The sequence below is a fragment of the Phragmites australis genome, chromosome 7, assembly GCF_958298935.1.
Source record: "Phragmites australis chromosome 7, lpPhrAust1.1, whole genome shotgun sequence".
Lineage (NCBI taxonomy): Eukaryota > Viridiplantae > Streptophyta > Magnoliopsida > Poales > Poaceae > Phragmites > Phragmites australis.
In genome coordinates this window covers 26,708,098-26,727,728 of record NC_084927.1, presented here as the reverse complement: position 1 = coordinate 26,727,728, position 19,631 = coordinate 26,708,098, and the positions used below count along the sequence as shown (strand labels likewise).

Below are 19,631 nucleotides of genomic sequence, written 5' to 3'. Positions count from 1 at the left end.
TATTTGGACAGTTCCCCATAGTAGGCTTCGTTGAGCTCCTTGATATAATACTCAGAGGTTTCTATCTGTGTCTTAGTAGTCTTCTCAGCACGCTTTTCTACAGCCGCTGCGTGCTTTCGAACCTGTTGTAGCTGCATTCTCATAGCTCTCTCTCGAGTCTTAGAGTTTTCAGCCCTCTAGATGCATGCATTCCACTCAAAAACGATGAGTCTTATACAGTTGGTCCAATGCAAGGAGGTATTTTACTGTGGCAACCAAGGTAGGGTCATCCTTCTTTTGATCTATACCTTCCAACCTTCTCATCCTGCTACACCACATAGGGCATGTGCGGTCACTGACCGGGAAGAACTTCATCGGAATACGTCTAGTATCCTTCTCATGCCTTCGGTAGAAGTAAAGGAGGGCCTTGCGGGCTGCTGCCTGATAGGTATCACTGTACTCAACTCCATAGGCGACGACACTCCATGGCTGCTAGTCTGTATACTCAGGTGTCTTGAACACAAGGACATGTACTTTACATTTGTTGGTTTCATCTCCCAGTACTCTTGTCCACAATACTCCGGACGTTGAGTGTACCCAAAACTCATCAGGATCTCCCAAAGGATGAGGGGAAAGCCTTGCACGTCCAAGCAGTAGGTGGTAGTCAATCTGTCTCTTTCCGTCTGCCAAAATTTTGAAAAAAATCTGAGTCAGGATTGAGTGAAAAACCTTTTTATTAAAATGGATCATCAAGGTAAACAGGAAATGAGGATCATAGAAAAATTTATTAAAATAATTTGTTATAAAACTATTACTCCTTTACTCGACCAATCCTAAGGTTTCACCATACAGTCAAGTATGGCTTTGCTATCACTCCATCAGACCCCACATTCGATTCACCTTGTGCAACTCATATCAACCCTGGATCAATAGCTGGTACGCACATATTTCCAACAAAAGTAAATATAACAAGCGTACATCGATTAAACTACAATATTATGGTACAATACAGAGTTCATTACAATAAAAATCCGTAGACATAATTAACAAAGCCTCACAACACAACGGAGACACGCAAAAGCGACCCAAACCCTATAGTCAACTTGAGTATAAACGAACCCTAACTTTTCTATTCTTCATCTTCACCTTCGATGAAGTTGGCATTTGGATCATCTGAATCCACATATAGCAAGAGTGAGTACATAAGGTACTCAGCAAGTCCTATCTCAATGAGAGATATTAGATGCATAAAGGTAGATCAAGGATAAGATTGTAGAGTCTTTAGGGTTTTCCAGAAAGCTAGTTTTCGATGCAATATTCAATTTGTAAAGACTATCTTAATTTTTTTTTGAGGGAACGTATAAGTTGAGTTTATGGGGTTGTTGGCCCTGTGGGAGATACTTCCATCCCGTCAGTTCCCACGCCTCTTTTGCCGGTGGACACACAGTCCAGGATACTCTAGGGACATAGTCAATACTTTTTTGAAAACACAGGCACACTATCCACTCACACGTCAAGGAGGTACATACACTGAAAAGCTAATCATTGTGACCGAACCATAATATATCCTTGACTAAGGATACGGTTATCTGGATAGGTTTAACACTCTACAGAGGTTGAACACTTTACCCATAAAATATGCACAGACTCTAACCTTAACAACTGATGGAATTGTTATAACGAGATGCAACGTTCTCACAACATAGTCACAATATCCACCCATGGGGCAATAGGATACCAGGGGTCTTAGAATATTCACGGGATGGACCACTTAGCAATTCCAAGACTCTGACATAGCCTTAACAACATCACCAGCCGAATCTTAGGTTACGCACTGCTCAAGTCTTCTCATGGTCCAATTATCACTACCGGCCTCCGATTGAGTACCGAACTAAGTTGAAGGGACTGAGTCAAGTCCTGCCTATTCAGCTCATATGGTTGTACGATTGAATACTAGGTAGGATGTCACAGAGAACCAATCCTTATACGACCGAGACAAGTATCTTCCAGCAAGAACACCACAAAAGTGAATATTGCTCTAAGGTAATTCCCACCTTTATGGGGTACCTTACTCACCCCTGTCAAGAACACACTAGAGTTTTTATGAGCATATCTTACACACGCACCAAACACACAACATTTTACACTTTTTGAAAAGATATGGTTAACGTATGTAAATATTCCGATTCTTTCATTTGAGCAAATCAATCCTAAGCATGCTAGTAAACAAGCATTCATTCAAATAATTATTTTAGTTGATGTTAGGACCTTCTAGGGTTTCAATGGAATAAATGTGATAATATCAAGGCATGACATAAACAAGCTAGGTCATAACTACATTGGCATATTTTTAAAATTACAGTTATTAACTTAAACATACATATCCCTATAATTTGAAATAATGACTCTACGGGTTATATTTGAAAACATAGGATCAACATGATCAATAGAGTAGGACTTGCCTTCATTGAAATCATCGTCCGCTCCTTCTTCAAACTCCAGATCCTTTGGATCTTTCTCGATTGTGCCTTCCTCTAAGAAATGCAACAAACGACAAAAATGCACACTCAAACAATCAATCAAATGATTATATTAAAAACTAATTAATTTACAAAAATTATAAAATTGGTATGATTGGGTAGATCTCGGATTTAGATGGATATCGGTGGATGAATCGTCGAAAACGAAGTTATGACAAAGGGGAAACGAGCTTCGAAAGTTTTGTCGGGAGAAAAAATTAGAAAAAGAAAAGAAATATTCGTATAATATTTCTCAGCTCGCCTCTGGTGAAATGACTTGGCTAGTGGCTTTACTCACAGCTCGGCTCGGCTAAGAGGGTGGCTCGGTGGCTTGGCTCTAGAGATAAGGAGGGGGAGCTTTGTCCCGATCGGGCGGAGAGAGTAAGAGAGAAGGGGATGTGGTGGTGGATGGCGGGCGCGTCAGCGACGGAGGGTGGCGGTGGGCTCCGACGAGCAGCAAACTAGGGCGACGGTGGCCGGATCCGGCCTAGGCGGGGGTGGATCTGGCTGGCGAGGGTGAGGGGGAGACGTCCGGTGATAGCGAGGAGGCGGGCTAAGGTATGACTCTTGGATGGCTTCGGGTGCGAAGGGAGAGAGATAGGGGAAGAGCGGTTGAGCTCACCGACGGTGGTTTTCGGTGTGGTGGCGGTGGCCTTGCTTGGAGAAGGAGTGAGGGAAGCGGTGAAGGTGAGGTTGAGAGAGGTGGTGTGGTGCGGTGTGGAGAGCGGAGGAAGATGATATTGTTCCTCTTTATAGGGGGCGACGGCATGGACATAATAACAGAGTAGGGTGTGAGGAGAGGTCGAAACTCGAGAGAGCGGTGTGGGGTGCGAGACGGCATGGGGCGCGAGACGGTGCAGGGCATGAGGTTAGCCTGCGACACATGTCGACAGGACGAGTGGCGTGACGCGGCGCAGAGCAATGAGTGACATCGGGTCACGGGAAGTGAGAGAAAGATATATATTTTTTCTCTAGAATAACATGGGTGCGATTATTCAACAACTTATAACGGAGTGAAGTCACACTGTTGTGAAGTCCGAGAATCCTGTCCCACGGAGGAGGAGAGATGTTGTCAAACTTGTGCTTGTGCAACTTGCTACGAGACGTGTATGTATCCTTACCGTTGATTCTCTGATCGGACGACTATACAATGCCGAGATTTTTTGAACCGTGTGCATAAGGGCAGAGCGAAACACCGACCGAGCGCAACCCAATTCCGTTCCGAGTTCCGACCCAAACCGCTCGCGAAAACCCTTCTCCCGATGGCCGCCGCCGCCGCCGTGGCGGCCGAGCAGCCGCGCCGCCGGAAGCCGGCGCCGGGGCGCGGGGGCGTGGTCCTCCAAGCGGGTCTCTCGGAGGAGGAGGCGCGCGTGCGGGCCATCGCGGAGATCGTCTCCGCGATGGGGGAGCTCTCGCGGCGCGGGGAGGACGTGGACCTGAACGCGCTCAAGTCCGCCGCGTGCCGGCGGTACGGGCTAGCGCGGGCGCCCAAACTGGTGGAGATGATCGCCGCCGTGCCCGAGGCCGACCGCGCCGCGCTGCTGCCGCGGCTGCGCGCCAAGCCCGTGCGCACGGCGTCCGGCATCGCGGTCGTCGCCGTCATGTCGAAGCCGCATCGGTGCCCCCACATCGCCACCACTGGAAACATCTGCGTGTACTGCCCGGGCGGCCCCGACTCTGACTTCGAGTACAGCACACAGTCCTACACCGGATACGAGCCCACCAGCATGCGCGCCATTCGGGCAAGGTGATTGAGCTCAGCTCACTGGCTGCTGATGCAACTGATTAACACTGCATACTATAGCTTCTTGGATTGCATGAATGAGGGTGGGTCGTGGGTTACACCGTGGCGAGCAACCTAAAGACGCATCATTTTGGTTGTTCTGAACTGCAAGTCTGAACGATGTACTTTTATTCATTGAAATGGATGCTCTTGTTTAGAATTCTACATTGCAATAGAAAATTATTATGTTATATTTGAGATGATGAAAAGGGTAAGTTTGCATTGCTGTGCGTGCTCCCTTTCATTGCTTTGAGGCTTTTTGCACCTAGGAGTGCAGTAACTTTCAGTTTGTGCCACAATTGTGGTAGTATGGCAGAAGCATTGGTAGTTTTACATGCTATTACTAGACAACCAGTAAAGCCTGTTACGAAAGTTCATGTCCTGTAACAATAAAACCTATTGCAAATTTGCTAATTAGATACCAGTAATTGTACTGAAAATTACTGTGATTGTCTAGATATGCTATGTCCATACTAATGTTACTGGATTTTGAGAATAGAAGAGTACAAATGATGCACAAACCATTAAGAAGTGTGAATAAAGTTCTCTACCTGTTGCTCATGAAATAAGAAGGTACACCAATGCCAACTAGGGATCTTTAGATATGGTAATCTTATAAGTTATAACCATGGATTGTGTTTAGTGATATAGATGTCCGTGTATTGTGATTATTTAAACTGCTTTATATATACGCTTTTGGCAGTTTATTTTTCTGATCTGCCTTTGTAATTGTAGGTACAATCCGTATGTGCAAACCAGAAGCAGGATAGATCAGTTAAAGAGGCTAGGGCATAGTGTGGATAAGGTTTGTCTATATCCCAAGAGAGCACTTAGCCCTGTTTGATTTATTCTAGTTATGTTTGCTACACGCTATGTTAACTTTTAACCAGCAGTGCAAGATAATTTGATATACTCTGCAGGTTGAGTTCATCTTGATGGGTGGGACTTTCATGTCATTACCAGCTGATTATCGTGATTATTTCACCAGAAATCTTCATGATGCTTTATCGGGTCACACTTCTGCAAATGTTGAGGAGGCTGTTTGTTATTCAGAACATAGTGCTGTCAAATGTATTGGTATGACAATTGAAACGTAAGTATCATTGCACAATTGGACAGTTCTTCGCACTTTCCAGGAAACATCCTAATTAACTTCAATCCCGAAATTATTTTTTTCCTGAAATTCTAGGAGACCTGATTATTGTTTGGGGCCTCATCTGCGCCAGATGCTATCTTATGGTTGTACCCGCTTAGAAATTGGTGTTCAGAGTACATATGAGGATGTTGCCCGTGACACAAACAGAGGCCACACGGTGGCTGCTGTTGCTGATTGTTTTTGTTTGGCAAAAGATGCTGGGTTTAAGGTGATTGCTTGTTTAATCACATAGCTTTGTTTGATTGATTTCATTGCTCGTTTATGATTTGTTCTAATTTGTCTTGATTCACCTCTTGACAGGTGGTTGCCCACATGATGCCAGATTTACCTAACGTTGGAGTTGAAAGAGACTTGGAAAGTTTCAGAGAATTTTTTGAAAGTCCATCATTCCGGGCTGATGGCCTAAAGATTTATCCAACTCTTGTGATTCGTGGAACTGGTCTTTATGAACTCTGGAAAACTGGCAGGTACTTCACTTATCTAGCACTTGGTACTCAGTCTTGCTAAATCTTATCTTTGTTCTTGTCGTTATTCTTTAAATTTTAGGGTGAGAACTTTTGTACTGGTGATAAGGGCTCAGAAAGTTGGGGCTAACCTTCCTGGTAACATTTGCTGTGTTACAGATATAGAAATTATCCACCTGAGCTATTGGTGGATATTGTGGCAAGGATTCTGTCTATGGTACCACCATGGACACGAGTGTACAGGGTCCAGAGAGATATCCCTATGCCTCTTGTCACTTCTGGTGTCGAGAAAGGTAACCTTCGTGAGCTTGCTTTGGCTCGAATGGAAGATTTGGGCTTAAAATGCCGAGATGTCAGAACCCGTGAGGCAGGGATTCAGGTAAATACGGGATGCAGTAAAATCACTTTCACAGGCCTATAGTCTAACTAAGGATTTCTCTTCATTATTCTAGTTGTGCATCTCTATGTAGGATATCCATCACAAAATCAGGCCAGATGAAGTAGAGCTTGTCAGGCGTGACTATGCTGCAAATGAGGGTTGGGAGACGTTCCTCTCATATGAGGATACACGACAGGTATTTATAGCCTGCCAGCCAATTCATGTGACCATAGGCATAGGGATGTGAAATCTGAAACATGCTGCCTGCCTAGATAGGTGTATTTTTCTAATGTGATTATAGTCTACACCCTTTCTCCATTGTTTGGGATCTTTTTATTCTCTGTTTTGTTTTTGTTTTCTCTTGAATCTTGGTCTTGATATTGCTATTGTTTGACAGAGGTCAGCAATAGGCCTAGCTATCACATGATCTCTTGATCTTATGCAATATTACTCACAATTTACTGTTTACGAATATTACAGGATATCCTGGTTGGCCTGTTGCGCTTGCGTAAATGTGGCCGTAATGTTACATGCCCCGAACTTGTAGGGAGGTGTTCAATTGTCCGTGAGCTTCATGTCTATGGAACTGCAGTCCCAGTGCATGGTCGTGATGCAGATAAACTACAGCACCAGGTGATTCTCTAGTATACATGTAGACACAGTATGATCACCACTCAGGGTTTTAGTCCTCAGCCTCAAACTACCATGTCTCGAAATTAGAGTTTTCAACTCCTGGCATTGCTTGATCAATTGTAGTCACTGTTCTATATTGAGTCAAAGTTTTTGAACTGCTTAGTAGTGTAGAGAGTAGGGACAACTAAAAATTTAGTCTGGTGTGCTTTGTTACATGTCACCTTTGTAATGGTGCTGTTATAAGTCTTTGACGATGACCAAAGGGTTATCTACTGGCATTTGCATTTGTCTGCCGTAGTAAAAAGAAAATTGATAGAGTGAAGTACAGGTTAATTGGAATGGAACAAAGCTAAAACGGTTAGTGAGTGACTCCAGCCGTTCGGCTGCTCAGCAGAGATGAGACACCACTAGATAGATAGATTGTGGGAGGGAGGGATGATTTTTCCTTTCGGACTCAAGCCCAACCTAAATGACTTGGGATTTTCATGAAAAAAGCCGAGCAAAAGGGTAAAATGTAGTGAAATTCAAGATGCATAATTATAGGGAGGGACTAGGGAGGGAGGGAAGGAGATTTTAACATGTAGCGAAATTCAACTGGCAGGTGTGCTAAACATGACTGCATCTAGTCTTTTATCATCTAGTCTTTGTTTCCCCTCTGTTAATTATTCATATATATATAAAGGAGGTTCTGTTGTTACATGTTTCAGTTGTTTAACATTTGTTCCGTCCACAGGGATACGGAACCCTACTGATGGAAGAAGCTGAGAGAATCGCTCGCAAGGAGCACCGTTCGAAAAAATTGGCTGTCATCTCCGGAGTTGGAACTCGGCACTATTACCGCAAGTTGGGTTATGAGCTGGAAGGGCCTTACATGGTCAAATGCTTTGCATGATGTCTTTAATTGTTCATGGGATCCTGTAATGCATATCAGTGTATGTTGTGTAACATTAGTAGTTTTTTAAAATGTTTGTTATTACCCTCTTTTCAAATATTGAGTAATATCAATGAAAATCTTATCTCATCTGATGCTAAGTTGTTTGAACCCTGAAACTACTTAGCAATACTTAATAAACTCTTAAGAGTTGTATTGGTCACTTATCAGCAATACTTAATAAACTCTTAGAGTTGTATTGGTCACTTACTTATCGATATTGAATCATCAGAAGATGAAACTTCGAGAAATGTTTCAATATTAAAATAACGCGTTCCACCCCTTTTTTAATTATTAAAGTCAGATACATAAACTAGGTGATAAGGACAGGGTACCTCAAGCCCTTAGTAGCAGGGCTTGGCATCACAAAGATAGCACTCCCCCTAGTAACGACAATTTGTAGTGAAAATAATTTTATTAGGTTATAATCATGATTTTGGTGATTAATGATAATATAATCATTAGGAATACCATGTTTATCAAGTATATACTTTAGTAGGTCTCATTGATGCAACAAAAGAGAAGTTACCGAAGGTGGAATAAAGAGATGAATGAATTAGACTTGTTCCATGAATTTTGATGTGATCAAAAGAAATAGATTTCTGTATAATCTTGTAAAGCTTTTTACAAGTTTTCCATAGAGACAAATATCATCAAAATCAGAGTTCGGAGCGAAAAGTTATGCCCAAAATACATAACATTGTTCTGCTGAAATTTGCCTGATCGGATAATCCGGTGCTCACATAAAAATTAGTCCGGTGCTACATAGGATAATCCGGTGAGTATAATAAAAAATAGTCCGGTGTTCATAGAAAATTTGAAGCGAAATCTTTTACCTCACCGGATGATCCGGTGTTCACAAAATGAACACACCGGACTACTATTTTCAGAAAGTTCCAAAATGAAGATATGCATATATGATAGTCCGGTGCATTTATCCGGTGTTCAATAAGTTATCACAAGATAATTCGGTGTTCACAGATGAGTCTGAGTGGGTTCTAACGGTTAGTTTCTTCTGCTATACTCACTGGATGATCCGGTGTTCACAAAATGAACACACCAGACTATTATTTTCAGAGAGCACCAAAATGAACATATACACATAGGATAATTTGGTGCATTTGTCCGGTATTCAGTTAGTCATCACAGAACAATCAGGTGTTCACAGAGGTTTGAGTGGAGTTCCAACGGCTAATTTGTAAGAGTGTACTCACCGGATGATCCAGTGTTAGTATTACTGTTCTCACCGGATCATCCGGTGTTAACAGCTTTTTAAGCTGTTGGGTTAATGGCTAGTGCGCGAGTTTGAAGCTATAAATACCCCTCCACTCAGTCATTTGAGGGTGCTGGAGTACAGAGAAGTTCATATACACCTGAGAAGACATCCAAGCCACTAAATTGCTTAAAGTGATCATCCAAGAAAATTAAGCATAAGATTAGTGAGTGATTAGTGCTTATAGGCCTAGAGAGTGAGTTGCTAGGTGTTTGCTGCCTAGAGAGTGGATCAATGAGTGATCCAACAGTGTACCTCTTGGTACGTCGGCACCTTGGAGTCTTGGTGACTCGTCGGCAAGCTTGTTGACCCTCCGACTTGGTGCGGAGCGGCGGCAAGGCGATTGTGCGGGGACACGGAGACCCTTGCATTTGTAGCTCAAGCTCCGAAGTGATCACGACGGCGAGGAACCGGAAGAGAGGCTAGTGGTGAGACCTTACCTTGGTGACTCATCTGGGTGAAGGTCTTCTCTTTGTGACTTGGTGGCTCAAAGGCTGTGACCGGGTGCCGATTGGGAGCATATCCTTTGTGGAGCTCCAACATGGACTAGGGGTGGCATTCATGCCACCGATACCACGGGAAAAATCCTTGTACCGAGTTTTCTCTCTCTCTCTCTCTACCTTATTTACGTTTTCGCATTTACTTACTTGCAATTTAGCTTCTTATATAGGTTGCAAGCGCTTTGATCGCTATAGTAGACACACTAGATAAACCTAGAGCTTATTTAGATAAAAATTGATATAGGTTTATCTTGTATTATTTTTGAAGCCGAAATATTTTTAAATGTCCTAATTCACCCCCCTCTTAGGACGTCACCGATCCTTACAATTGGTATCAGAGCCTCGTGTTCTTGATAGGCTTAAAATCCTAGAGTTGTGACGTCCGGGGTTGAGATAGAATCCCATAGTGCTCCACTTTTCAATGGCATAAATTTTACACGTTGGAAAATTCTAATGTCTTGTTATTTGCAAGCTCTGCTTAGATGTTTGGAAAGTCACCGAGGAAGGGATAAAATCTCGCATCACCAACAAGGAAAGACAATTAGATGCATTAGCAAAGAGTATCCTTTTATTATTTATATGTGTTGATGCATTCAATTGTGTTTATTCTCTCACCAATGCACATGATATTTAGAATAGTCTCATTGAAATATATGAGGCACAGGATGTGCGCGATGAGAAATATCATGTGCTTGTTACTAAGCTTAATGGCATCAAACAACTACCCCATGAAAGTGCTAATGACATGTACTCACATTTGAATATTCTTGTGAATGAGATCAATGGGTTAGATTTGACGCTAATTGAAGATGATCAAGTAGTGAGAAGAATACTTCAAGCTCTTCTTTCAAAGTACAAGTTGATCGTCTCTATCATCTACGACAACAATAACATCAAGAAGATGACTCCAAGTCAAGTGCTCGGTAAGATCACCGTCCATGAGATGACAATAAACATAGGAGTGGAAGCTTTTTCCTCATCCGACATCAAGAACCTTGTTCTCATAAGTAAGCAAGCTAAATATCAACACATGAAGGCAAGGATGAGAAGACAAGAGCAAGAGTCAAGCTCAAGTGAAGATGAAGAAGATAAAGATGAAGAGAGCTATGAAGAATATGAGCAAAACACCTCAAGCAATGAAGAGATAGATCTCGAAATCGCCAAGCTCATCTCACAAGTGGAGAAGAATATCAAGAATATCAATACCAAGATTGATCATCCAATTTTCATAAAGGATGTCACGTCTCAAATTCCATAATCACATAATTAAGCATAATTATGCTTCTTAAGCATTATATTTAATTTTGTGTAATTTTGTTTTATAACTCTAGCGCAATTCGTTTCATGTCAATCGGATGAGAGAATCGAATTCGGGAGAGAAAAGAATGAAATTCGCGGTCAAAATGGCCCCTTTTCTCTAAAACGTGGGCCCCACATGTGGGCCAACCACTCCATCCACTTGGGCAGCAGCTCCACCTGCCCCTCTCTCTCTCCATTCCCGTGCTCCCCACCAGCCCAAGCAAAGGAGTAGCTCTCTCTCTCACTCTCTCAAGTCCCTCTCCCTTTCTCCCTCAAATCCGCGCTCTAGGAGCCGAATCAAGGTATGCATGTGGTACCATTGCGATCACAAGCTCACAAGCATTCCATTCCTCCAATTTGTTTGCTCATTCCCGAAGGATTTGAGCCGGATTTGGTGTCTTTTGGTGTTAGGGTTGAAATATGAAGAACACCGGATTTCTTCGTCTCCCGAGCGTTTCCCTCCATTTCCTCCTTCAATCGACGGTCCACAACCTTGGTAAAGGACTTTGGGTGAGTCCCCTAAACTCCCAGGGCAAGAATCCACCTTTTGGATGGTTGGATTTCGAATTTTGAGCTACGTGTTTGAAGTTCATGAGTTCTTGATGAATTAGAAGCAATAGCCAAGTTTTGGTCAATTTCGATGTATGCATGTTGTCCTATGTGGTAGAGGAAGTCAATGTGATGCTCTAGGTCCAAGTCCCCACTCCAAATGTCGCCGGAATCGTCGCCGGTGAGCTCCCCAAGTGCCCCGGACGACTCCCAGCGGTCTGACCGCCACCCTAGGCCGGTCAGACCGCCAGGGGCCAAAACTCTCTGTACTGGGGCGGTCTGACCGCGTTTTCGGCGGTCTAACCGTGAGTCTTGGCGGTCTGACCGCCAGTGACCCTCGGTCTGACCGCTGTACACCCAGACAACACATTTACTGCTTGCTGAAACTTGTAAAATTCATAATAAATTATCTGTAGCTCCAAAAATTATGAAACAAATTTTGTTGGTTTCATAATAACCTACTCTACCTATTAAAAATATCTCCAGCCATGAAATAATGAATTAAATTTCTAAGATTAATTAATTAGGTTAAAGATTCATTAATTCACCGTTAATTCATCATAAGTCCAAAATTGATGAATCCAATTTTGCTAGTTTCCTTATGACTTGTTCTATCTAGGAAAAATGTTTTCATCCATTATATGAATATTGTGGTATGTTTTTGCACTTCATTCATACTCATTGCATTGCACGCGTTGATCCTTTTTAGAGAACGTCGATCCGTCGATCCCGGAGGCCGAGGTCGATCCCGACGCGCCGCACCTTTGTGAACCAGTGCATCAAGGCAAGCATCTATCATATTGCACCGTGTTAACTTGAAAGTCTAAAGTGTTATCTATGCTTATGTATGTATGCATGTGTCGGGCACCTTTGGGTAGAACCTATGCTGTTGCATTCTTCTACCTTGGTCACGAGTTCATGTATGTTCCTTGAAGCCTAGAGATGATGTCGATGTCTAAAGGTCTTCGCTATGCTTAGCAATGCTTAGGTATTTCGGTAGAAGTCGAACGACGGTGTTCTCCGTTGTTCGCGAGGATAGGATCTACTACTGTTTACAATTACATGTTGATGGTGATGGTATGGTTGGTGAGTGGTGAGTATGAGACGAGGTGTGAGCGGTGCTAGGAGGGTGCTTAGCCTGCCCGGATGTGGAGTTCCCCTGGGTAGGACGGTAGAGGAAAACCGGGCACCGTAGACCGTTTGCACCGGTTAAGCACCGATCGTTGGGGTTGTTGGCTTTAGCACTTACCTTACTCACCACATGCCGATCTAATGGTAAGACGAGCCGAATACCTTCGCAGCTGTGGCTTTGTGGGCGTGAACAACGACGGTGTGAGCGGGCGGGCTTGTAAGCGGTACTAGTTTGCTCAGGGAGTAGTTCTAGTACCGCCGCACCGAGCGTTGCATGCCCCACATGGTTGGGGCTGGTTGGAAAAGGTTGTCACGAGTACCCCCTTGTGTGCACTTTGGCCGGTGGTACAAGCCGAATGGTCCTCATGTCGTGTGGGTTCAGGAGTATCCCCCTGCAGGGTGTATAAACATTTTGAAATACCGCGCTCTCGGTCATGAGCATGCTATTGTTTCATCTGCACCGGTCGTAGAGTTCTCGTTGTGGTTTGTGGATGATGGAATGAGGTTGATGGGTGGGCATGTGATTTTGGTCTGGGTATGGTGGTTGGTGGTTCAAGTTGGCACTTGTTCACATTGATATACTTGTTGTTACTTTTATATATGCTCAGTTGTTGGTTATGGCAGAGTAGTTTCATATATGTTGGTTAAGCTAGTTGCTCACACATACGTCCAGTTTGCTTACCGCTTAATTAACTTAACCATGTTAATTCTTGCTACTAGCTTAATGCATGATCCTTGGAGTCGGGAATATATATACCCATAGTGTGTAAGACTTGCGAGTACCTTCGTACTCAAGGTGCTGCCCTTAAGTTGATGCAGGTTCACAGGTTGGCGAGGAAGAGGCGGTGTTTGGCTACTTTGTGCCTGCCGATCAGGGTGGCGGGCAGGAGTAGCACATTCTACTCCGAACTCGGTGCTCTTGGTATAGAGCCTAAGGGCATGTGGCTCCATATCCTTTTGTTGTATAGTTTATTTTCTTCCGCTGTGTAGATCTTTTGTTGGTTAGGAGTTGAGGGGTTTTGTCTCCTCCTAGCTCATTTTTGTTGTAAACTGTTGAAATCAGTTGCATGCTTAATACTTGTAATATAAATGTTTATTACTCGCTCTTTATTAAGCTATGTTGTGATGTACATGTTGGAAGGCATGTGTTCCGATCTTTGGGCACAAAACACGTGCCGGGACTGCCAGAGCGGTATTTTGATTAATCGTCGAGGTTGTGATTATGTTAATGATCCGCCCGATGATTAGTTCGAATACTGTTTGGACGGGTCCTCACAAAGGACTTGGTCAAAACAATTGATAATATTAAAACGAAGAAGAAAAAGATCAAGAACAAGAGGGAGACAAGGGGAAGAGCCAAATCATTCACAAGCATAGGAAGATGAGTGAGTGATGATGAAGATTCAAGCTCAAGTGATGAGAGTATCACCATCCACTCCTCCAAGAGAAACTCATTTTTAAGGTAATCATCATACAAGTCGTCTCGCAAGCCATCCCATAAGTGCCTTATGGCTAAAGATATGAATAGCGATGTAAGTGATGATGAATCAGATGAGGATTCTTCTTCCTATGATGAACTCCTTTATTTGATCAATGAGTAACAAAGAGCCCTTAAAAAATAATTAAAAGAGCTTAAGAAATTTAATGCACTTAATGACATTCATGCTAAATTTGTTTCTAATTATGAATAATTATTGTGCAAATTTAATTTGCTAAATAAGGGTATTAAGAGCTTAAAGTCAAATTTGAGTGCATTGAATCTCGAACCAAGGTCCCTTTGAAACAATCTACCTCTCCTTTTAATTACAATCTTAAGATAGATGCTTCTACTTCTTGTGATGATTTATATGTTTTATCCAGCTCACCCCTTTGCAATAAGATTTGTGTTGATAATGTTGTTGTAGAACAATCCAATGAACACATTGCACAAGAAAATAATGAGCTCAAGCAAGAAGTGGATAAGCTTAAGGAGGACTTGGCGAGATTGAAGGGCAAAGGACATGTCCAACCTCCTCAAGATAACCGTGCTTTTATGGTGAAGAAGCTTGTGGAGGAGTCAACCGTGACATGCTTCAAATGCCATAAAAAAAGCCATATGTCCTTCCAATGCAAGCAAGTGAACAAGGAGACCAAGGAGAAGAAGAAGATGGCAAACCTCTCTAAGAAGACCTTCAACATCTACATCAAACCCAACTACAAGAACAAGATCAAGAGCAATCACTACAAGCTCAAGAAGAAGAAAAATAGCAAGGTGGTTGCACACATGGTTGGGAAGAAAGATCGGAGGTGGAACCAACTCATTTGGTTACTCAAGGAAGTCATCACCAACATGAAGGAGATCTAATCGGTTTAGGTTCCAAAGAAGACTTAAAGCCCAAGGTGGCTATGGGGATTTAAAGGCTTGGCTTACAAGCTAAAGTGAAGATTCACGCAAAAAAGCTAAGTGTACAAGATGGGTGCATTGATGAAGATCATAATCATTACATACCCAAATCCCCAACCAAAGGTAAAAAGAGGTAAATGAGCTAAATGCAAAAATCTCTTAATTATTGTCTTTTTACCTCATCTAGGGTCGCACGTGCTTATTTCAAGTTATTGCAATGCCTAGTGTAGGTTTTTATATGGTAGGTTGTTTATGTTTATCTCTAACCCATGAGCAACCTATATGGTTCATTAGTTGCAGGTTATTTACATGACACTTATCTTTCATTTGGTATCTTTTATGTGCCATGATCTAATGTATAGGATAAGTCTCCATTGTTATAAATAATAAGTGCATATATCTCACAAGTATTCAACACTTGTATGCACACATTTAGAGGGAGTATATCCTATAGGTTATGATTTTGAGACTAACATGTGTTGCAAGTTATATCTCTTGTAGTCTCATGGAGCAATCAACATGTCCTGAAGGTATGCAATTCTTAAACGCTTTAATTGGTATCATTGTCAAATCTTTATTCATTTAAGCCATCTCCATGCATAATATAGCTTAAACTTCATATCTTGACATATTGTCTAGTTGTGCATATATTTCTTTCTTATCATATATATGCACATATATAGGGGGAGTTTAGACTATATTATGTGAGTTTCATAAATTATGATCCATGTGCTTTCATAACTTTCAATTGGTATCATTACAATTGATATAATTTTTAATTGGATCATGATTTGTGAAACTCTATCCTATGTGCTCTAATGTTTTTCCCTTTAAGTTCAATATATGCATATAGTCTTTTTTGAAAGATTGTTGATAAAGGGGGAGAAGTTTGATGACCAAAGCAAGTAATGCGAGATGAACAATGAAGGGGGATTGTAGCAAGTGCAAGGTACATAAAGGTTAACAAAGGGGATAAGCTCTTACTTAGATCAAATTAAGGGAGAAAGCGGCAATGGAGAAAGGGGGAGACACAACATAAGGGGACTAAGTGGTAAGAACATGCATCCAAGCAATGTGGTAAGACTTTGTGCTCACTAATGATCTTTACATTTAGAATCATTTATTATTTGCCACTTGCTTTGGTTGTGTTGTCATCAATCACCAAAAAGAGGGAGATTGTAGCGAAAATAATACTATTAGGCTATGATTTTGATTTTGGTGATTAATGACAATATAGTCATTGGGACTAACATGTCTATCAAGTATATGATTTAATAGGTCTCATGGATGCAACAAAAGAGAAGTTACCAAAGCTAGAACAAAGAGAGGAATGAATTAGACTTGTTCCATGAATTTTGATGTGATCAAAAGGAATGGATTTCTATATAATCTTGTAGAGCTCTTCACAAGCTTTTCATAGAGCCAAAAATCATCAAAATCGGAGTTCAGAGCGAAAAATTATATCCAAAATACATAACGCTATTATGCTGAAATTTGCCTGATCGGATAGTCCGGTGCTATATAGGATAATCCGGTGAGTACAATGAAAAACTGTCCGGTGTTCACATAAAATTTGAAGCGGAATCTTTTTCCTCACTGGATGATCTGATGTTCACAAAATAAACACACCGGACTATTATTTCCAGAGAGCTCCAAAATAAAGATATGCACATATGATAGTCCGGTGCATTTATCCGGTGTTCAATAAGTTATCATAGGATAATCCGGTATTCACAGATGAGTCTGAGTGGGTTCCAACAACTAGTTTCTTCTGCTATACTCACCAGATGATCCGGTGTTGTAAATTGTGAGAATTTGCAAGTGCTTTAGAACTTGTAATATAAGTTTAATTACTCGCTCTTTATTAAGTTGTGTTGTGATTTTAAATATTGGTAAGGCATGTGTTCTGATCTTGAACACAAAACATGTGCTAGGACTATCGGGATGATATTCCGGTTAATCATTAAAATTGTGATTATGTAAATGATAGACTTAGTGATTAATTATAATATTTTTTGGACAATTCCTTACAGCGTGGCATTAAATCTTGGTTTAATGAAGTAGCTTAAAAATGATTAGGACGTAGGTTAGCAAAGTGTGTGAAACTCACTAAAGCAACTCACGAAAGTACCTCATCTTGCTAATATGTATGAACTTGCTATACTATGCCCCTAAGTATAATATGTGCTTGGTTGTTGTGTTTAAGTTGTTTATTTCTGCATTGGGTTATTTCTCATCATGATGCATTTGGTAATCATGTTGCATCGACGCTTCCCGATAGCAGCAAATATCGGGGGCTCAACCAGTTTGAGGTAGGGGTCTGATATGTTCCGTATGACGACGGTACAGAAAGTGAATACATTAGCAATAACGTATGAATATCCACCATACGATGGTAGTTATGGTCGTCTACGTATGTATCGATTACATGGGGTGTCCCGTAAGATGATGGTACAGAAAGTGAATACGTTGGCAACAACGTATGAAATGGTACTTGTGCAACTCACACCATTCGCGTGAATACCTTTTCTTTTTGTGCGAAGGGTGATGAATGTGATTTTGATGCTTGTTGGTGAGAGATGTACTCGAGAAAGAAACGAGTAGATAATGATCGAACATACTTTCATTTTCTATTGCTCATTCTGCACCATACCTTCGGACATGCATTTTCATCAATATATAGTATATGGATTCAAGCAAGCGATGTCCGGCATAGCAGAGTAGCATTAGTTGGAGTTCAATCTTTCACCTATGTCGGAGTTTGACTTTTACCTTTCTTTCATCTTATCATCACCATAGGATAAGGACTCGTGGTAGTGATCTTTCTGAGGAGTCCAATGAAAATAACCTCGCACCGCCTCCAACGCCGAGTATGGTGGATGTGCTCTTGCGGATTGAGCAATACTGTCAAGCGTAGATGGCTCTCCTCAAGGTCCTTGTGCGCAACATGACCCCTCATGGAGGAGGTGGGGCTGGGCGTCGAGACAATTTTGCTGATTTTCTTTAGACTTAGCCGCCCACGTTCACGCGTGCGGAGGACCTACTCGATGCAGATCATTAGCTTCACACCATCAAGAAAAAGCTTGTTCTCATTCGGTTCAAGGACCACGAGAAGGACATCTTCACCACAAATCAACTCTAAGGCACGACCGGTGCATGGTGGACCAACTACATGGCCATGCACGCTGCCAATCATCGCGTCACTTGGGAAGAGTTCTGACAAGTCTTCCGTGACTTCCATATTCCCAAGGGGCTAATGAAGATCAAAAGGCGGGAGTTCTTGGACCTCAAACAGGGAGACAAGCCTGTAATAGAGTACGTGCAGTTGTTCAACCACTTTACACAATATGTGTCGAATGAGGTCAACACTGACGAGAAGAAGCAATATCGGTTTGTGAATTGTCTCTCCGCCAAGATGCAAGTTCGGTTATCGGTGCACAAGTTCGCCGACTTCAACAAGTTTGTGAGCACCTCCCTCACGGTTGAGTTCAAGGCGAAGAATCATCAGGAGGAGAAGAAGCACAAGAGGGCTCTGCCATCTTCCATGGGCGAGAGCTCTCAATGCCCGCGTACGGGGAGCCAACCTCCTTCATCTCACGTGGCGACGTCGGTTGTTCCACAATCAATGTGGGTGGTGCGACGTCCATTTTTCTCCTCGTCACAAGAACAACCTCCATGACCCGCAGGATCATAAGGAAGTGTTACAAGTGGCCCCGACAGCCCTTGCTATAATTGTGGACGTGTTAGGCATTTCACATGGGATTACCCCTTCCTGAAGTCTGGAGCCACGGTGACTACTCCAAGGCCACCAATACTCGTACAATCCTCTCATCAAGGCTCGAAGGTTTCGCACGTTCCCAAGCGTGCCCGAGTGAACCACATCACCATGGATGATGCTTGAGAGGATGACAACGTACTCGTCGGTACGCTACTTGTGAATTCTCACCTTGCAGTGGTACTCTTTGATTCTGGTGCATCTTATTCATTCATCAAGGAGAGTTTTGTGTTAAGTCACAATTTGCTCACCGAAGCTCTACCTTCGGCTTTTCATATTGATGCACCTGGTACCAAGTTAAGAGCCAACAGAGTTGTCCCTAAGGGTAGGGTACTCATTAAAGGAGTTTCGTTTTTGACGAATTCAATCCTACTTGATACTAGAGGAGTGGATGTCATCTTAGGGATGAATTAGTTGACCCGACAGGGTGCTCATATTGATTGCACCAAGAGGGTAGTTTCTATCAAGAGTCCAAAAGGGGTGCGGGTTTCTCTTCACCTTGGAGAGGGCGGTCACCACCTTTATGCTTTGACGAGTGCTGCAACCACATAACTTCTGAATAGCCCCGTGGTCTATGAATTTGCTGATGTCTTCCTAGACGAAATATCATGAATGTCACCTAATCGAGCAGTAGAATTCTCTATTGATCTTTTGCCCGGTATGGCCCCGATTTCGAAGAGGTGTTATAAAATACCTCCAAACGAGTTGGCAGAGTTGAAGAAGCAGATTCATGAGTTGCTCTCAAAGGGTTTTATTCGTCCGAGCTCCTCATCCTGGGGATGCCCGGCACTCTTTGTGAAGAAGAAGGTTGACACCTGCGAATGTGTGTAGATTACCATTTGTTTTATTCGTTGAATGTGTCCAATTACTCGGATTG

General features: G+C 42.4%; 1 protein-coding gene across 1 annotated transcript; it reads left to right on the top strand.

Annotated features, from left to right (window-relative positions):
• Nucleotides 1–3,693: 3,693 nt before the first annotated feature.
• On the top strand, nt 3,694–7,939 carry LOC133924448 (elongator complex protein 3). The gene is made up of 9 exons (XM_062369976.1): nt 3,694–4,245; nt 5,017–5,086; nt 5,202–5,374; nt 5,471–5,645; nt 5,738–5,904; nt 6,061–6,280; nt 6,372–6,476; nt 6,761–6,913; nt 7,647–7,939. The coding sequence occupies exons 1-9, from the start codon at nt 3,761–3,763 to the stop codon at nt 7,803–7,805; spliced, it is 1,707 nt and encodes a 568-aa protein (XP_062225960.1). The 5' UTR covers nt 3,694–3,760; the 3' UTR covers nt 7,806–7,939.
• Nucleotides 7,940–19,631: the final 11,692 nt, after the last annotated feature.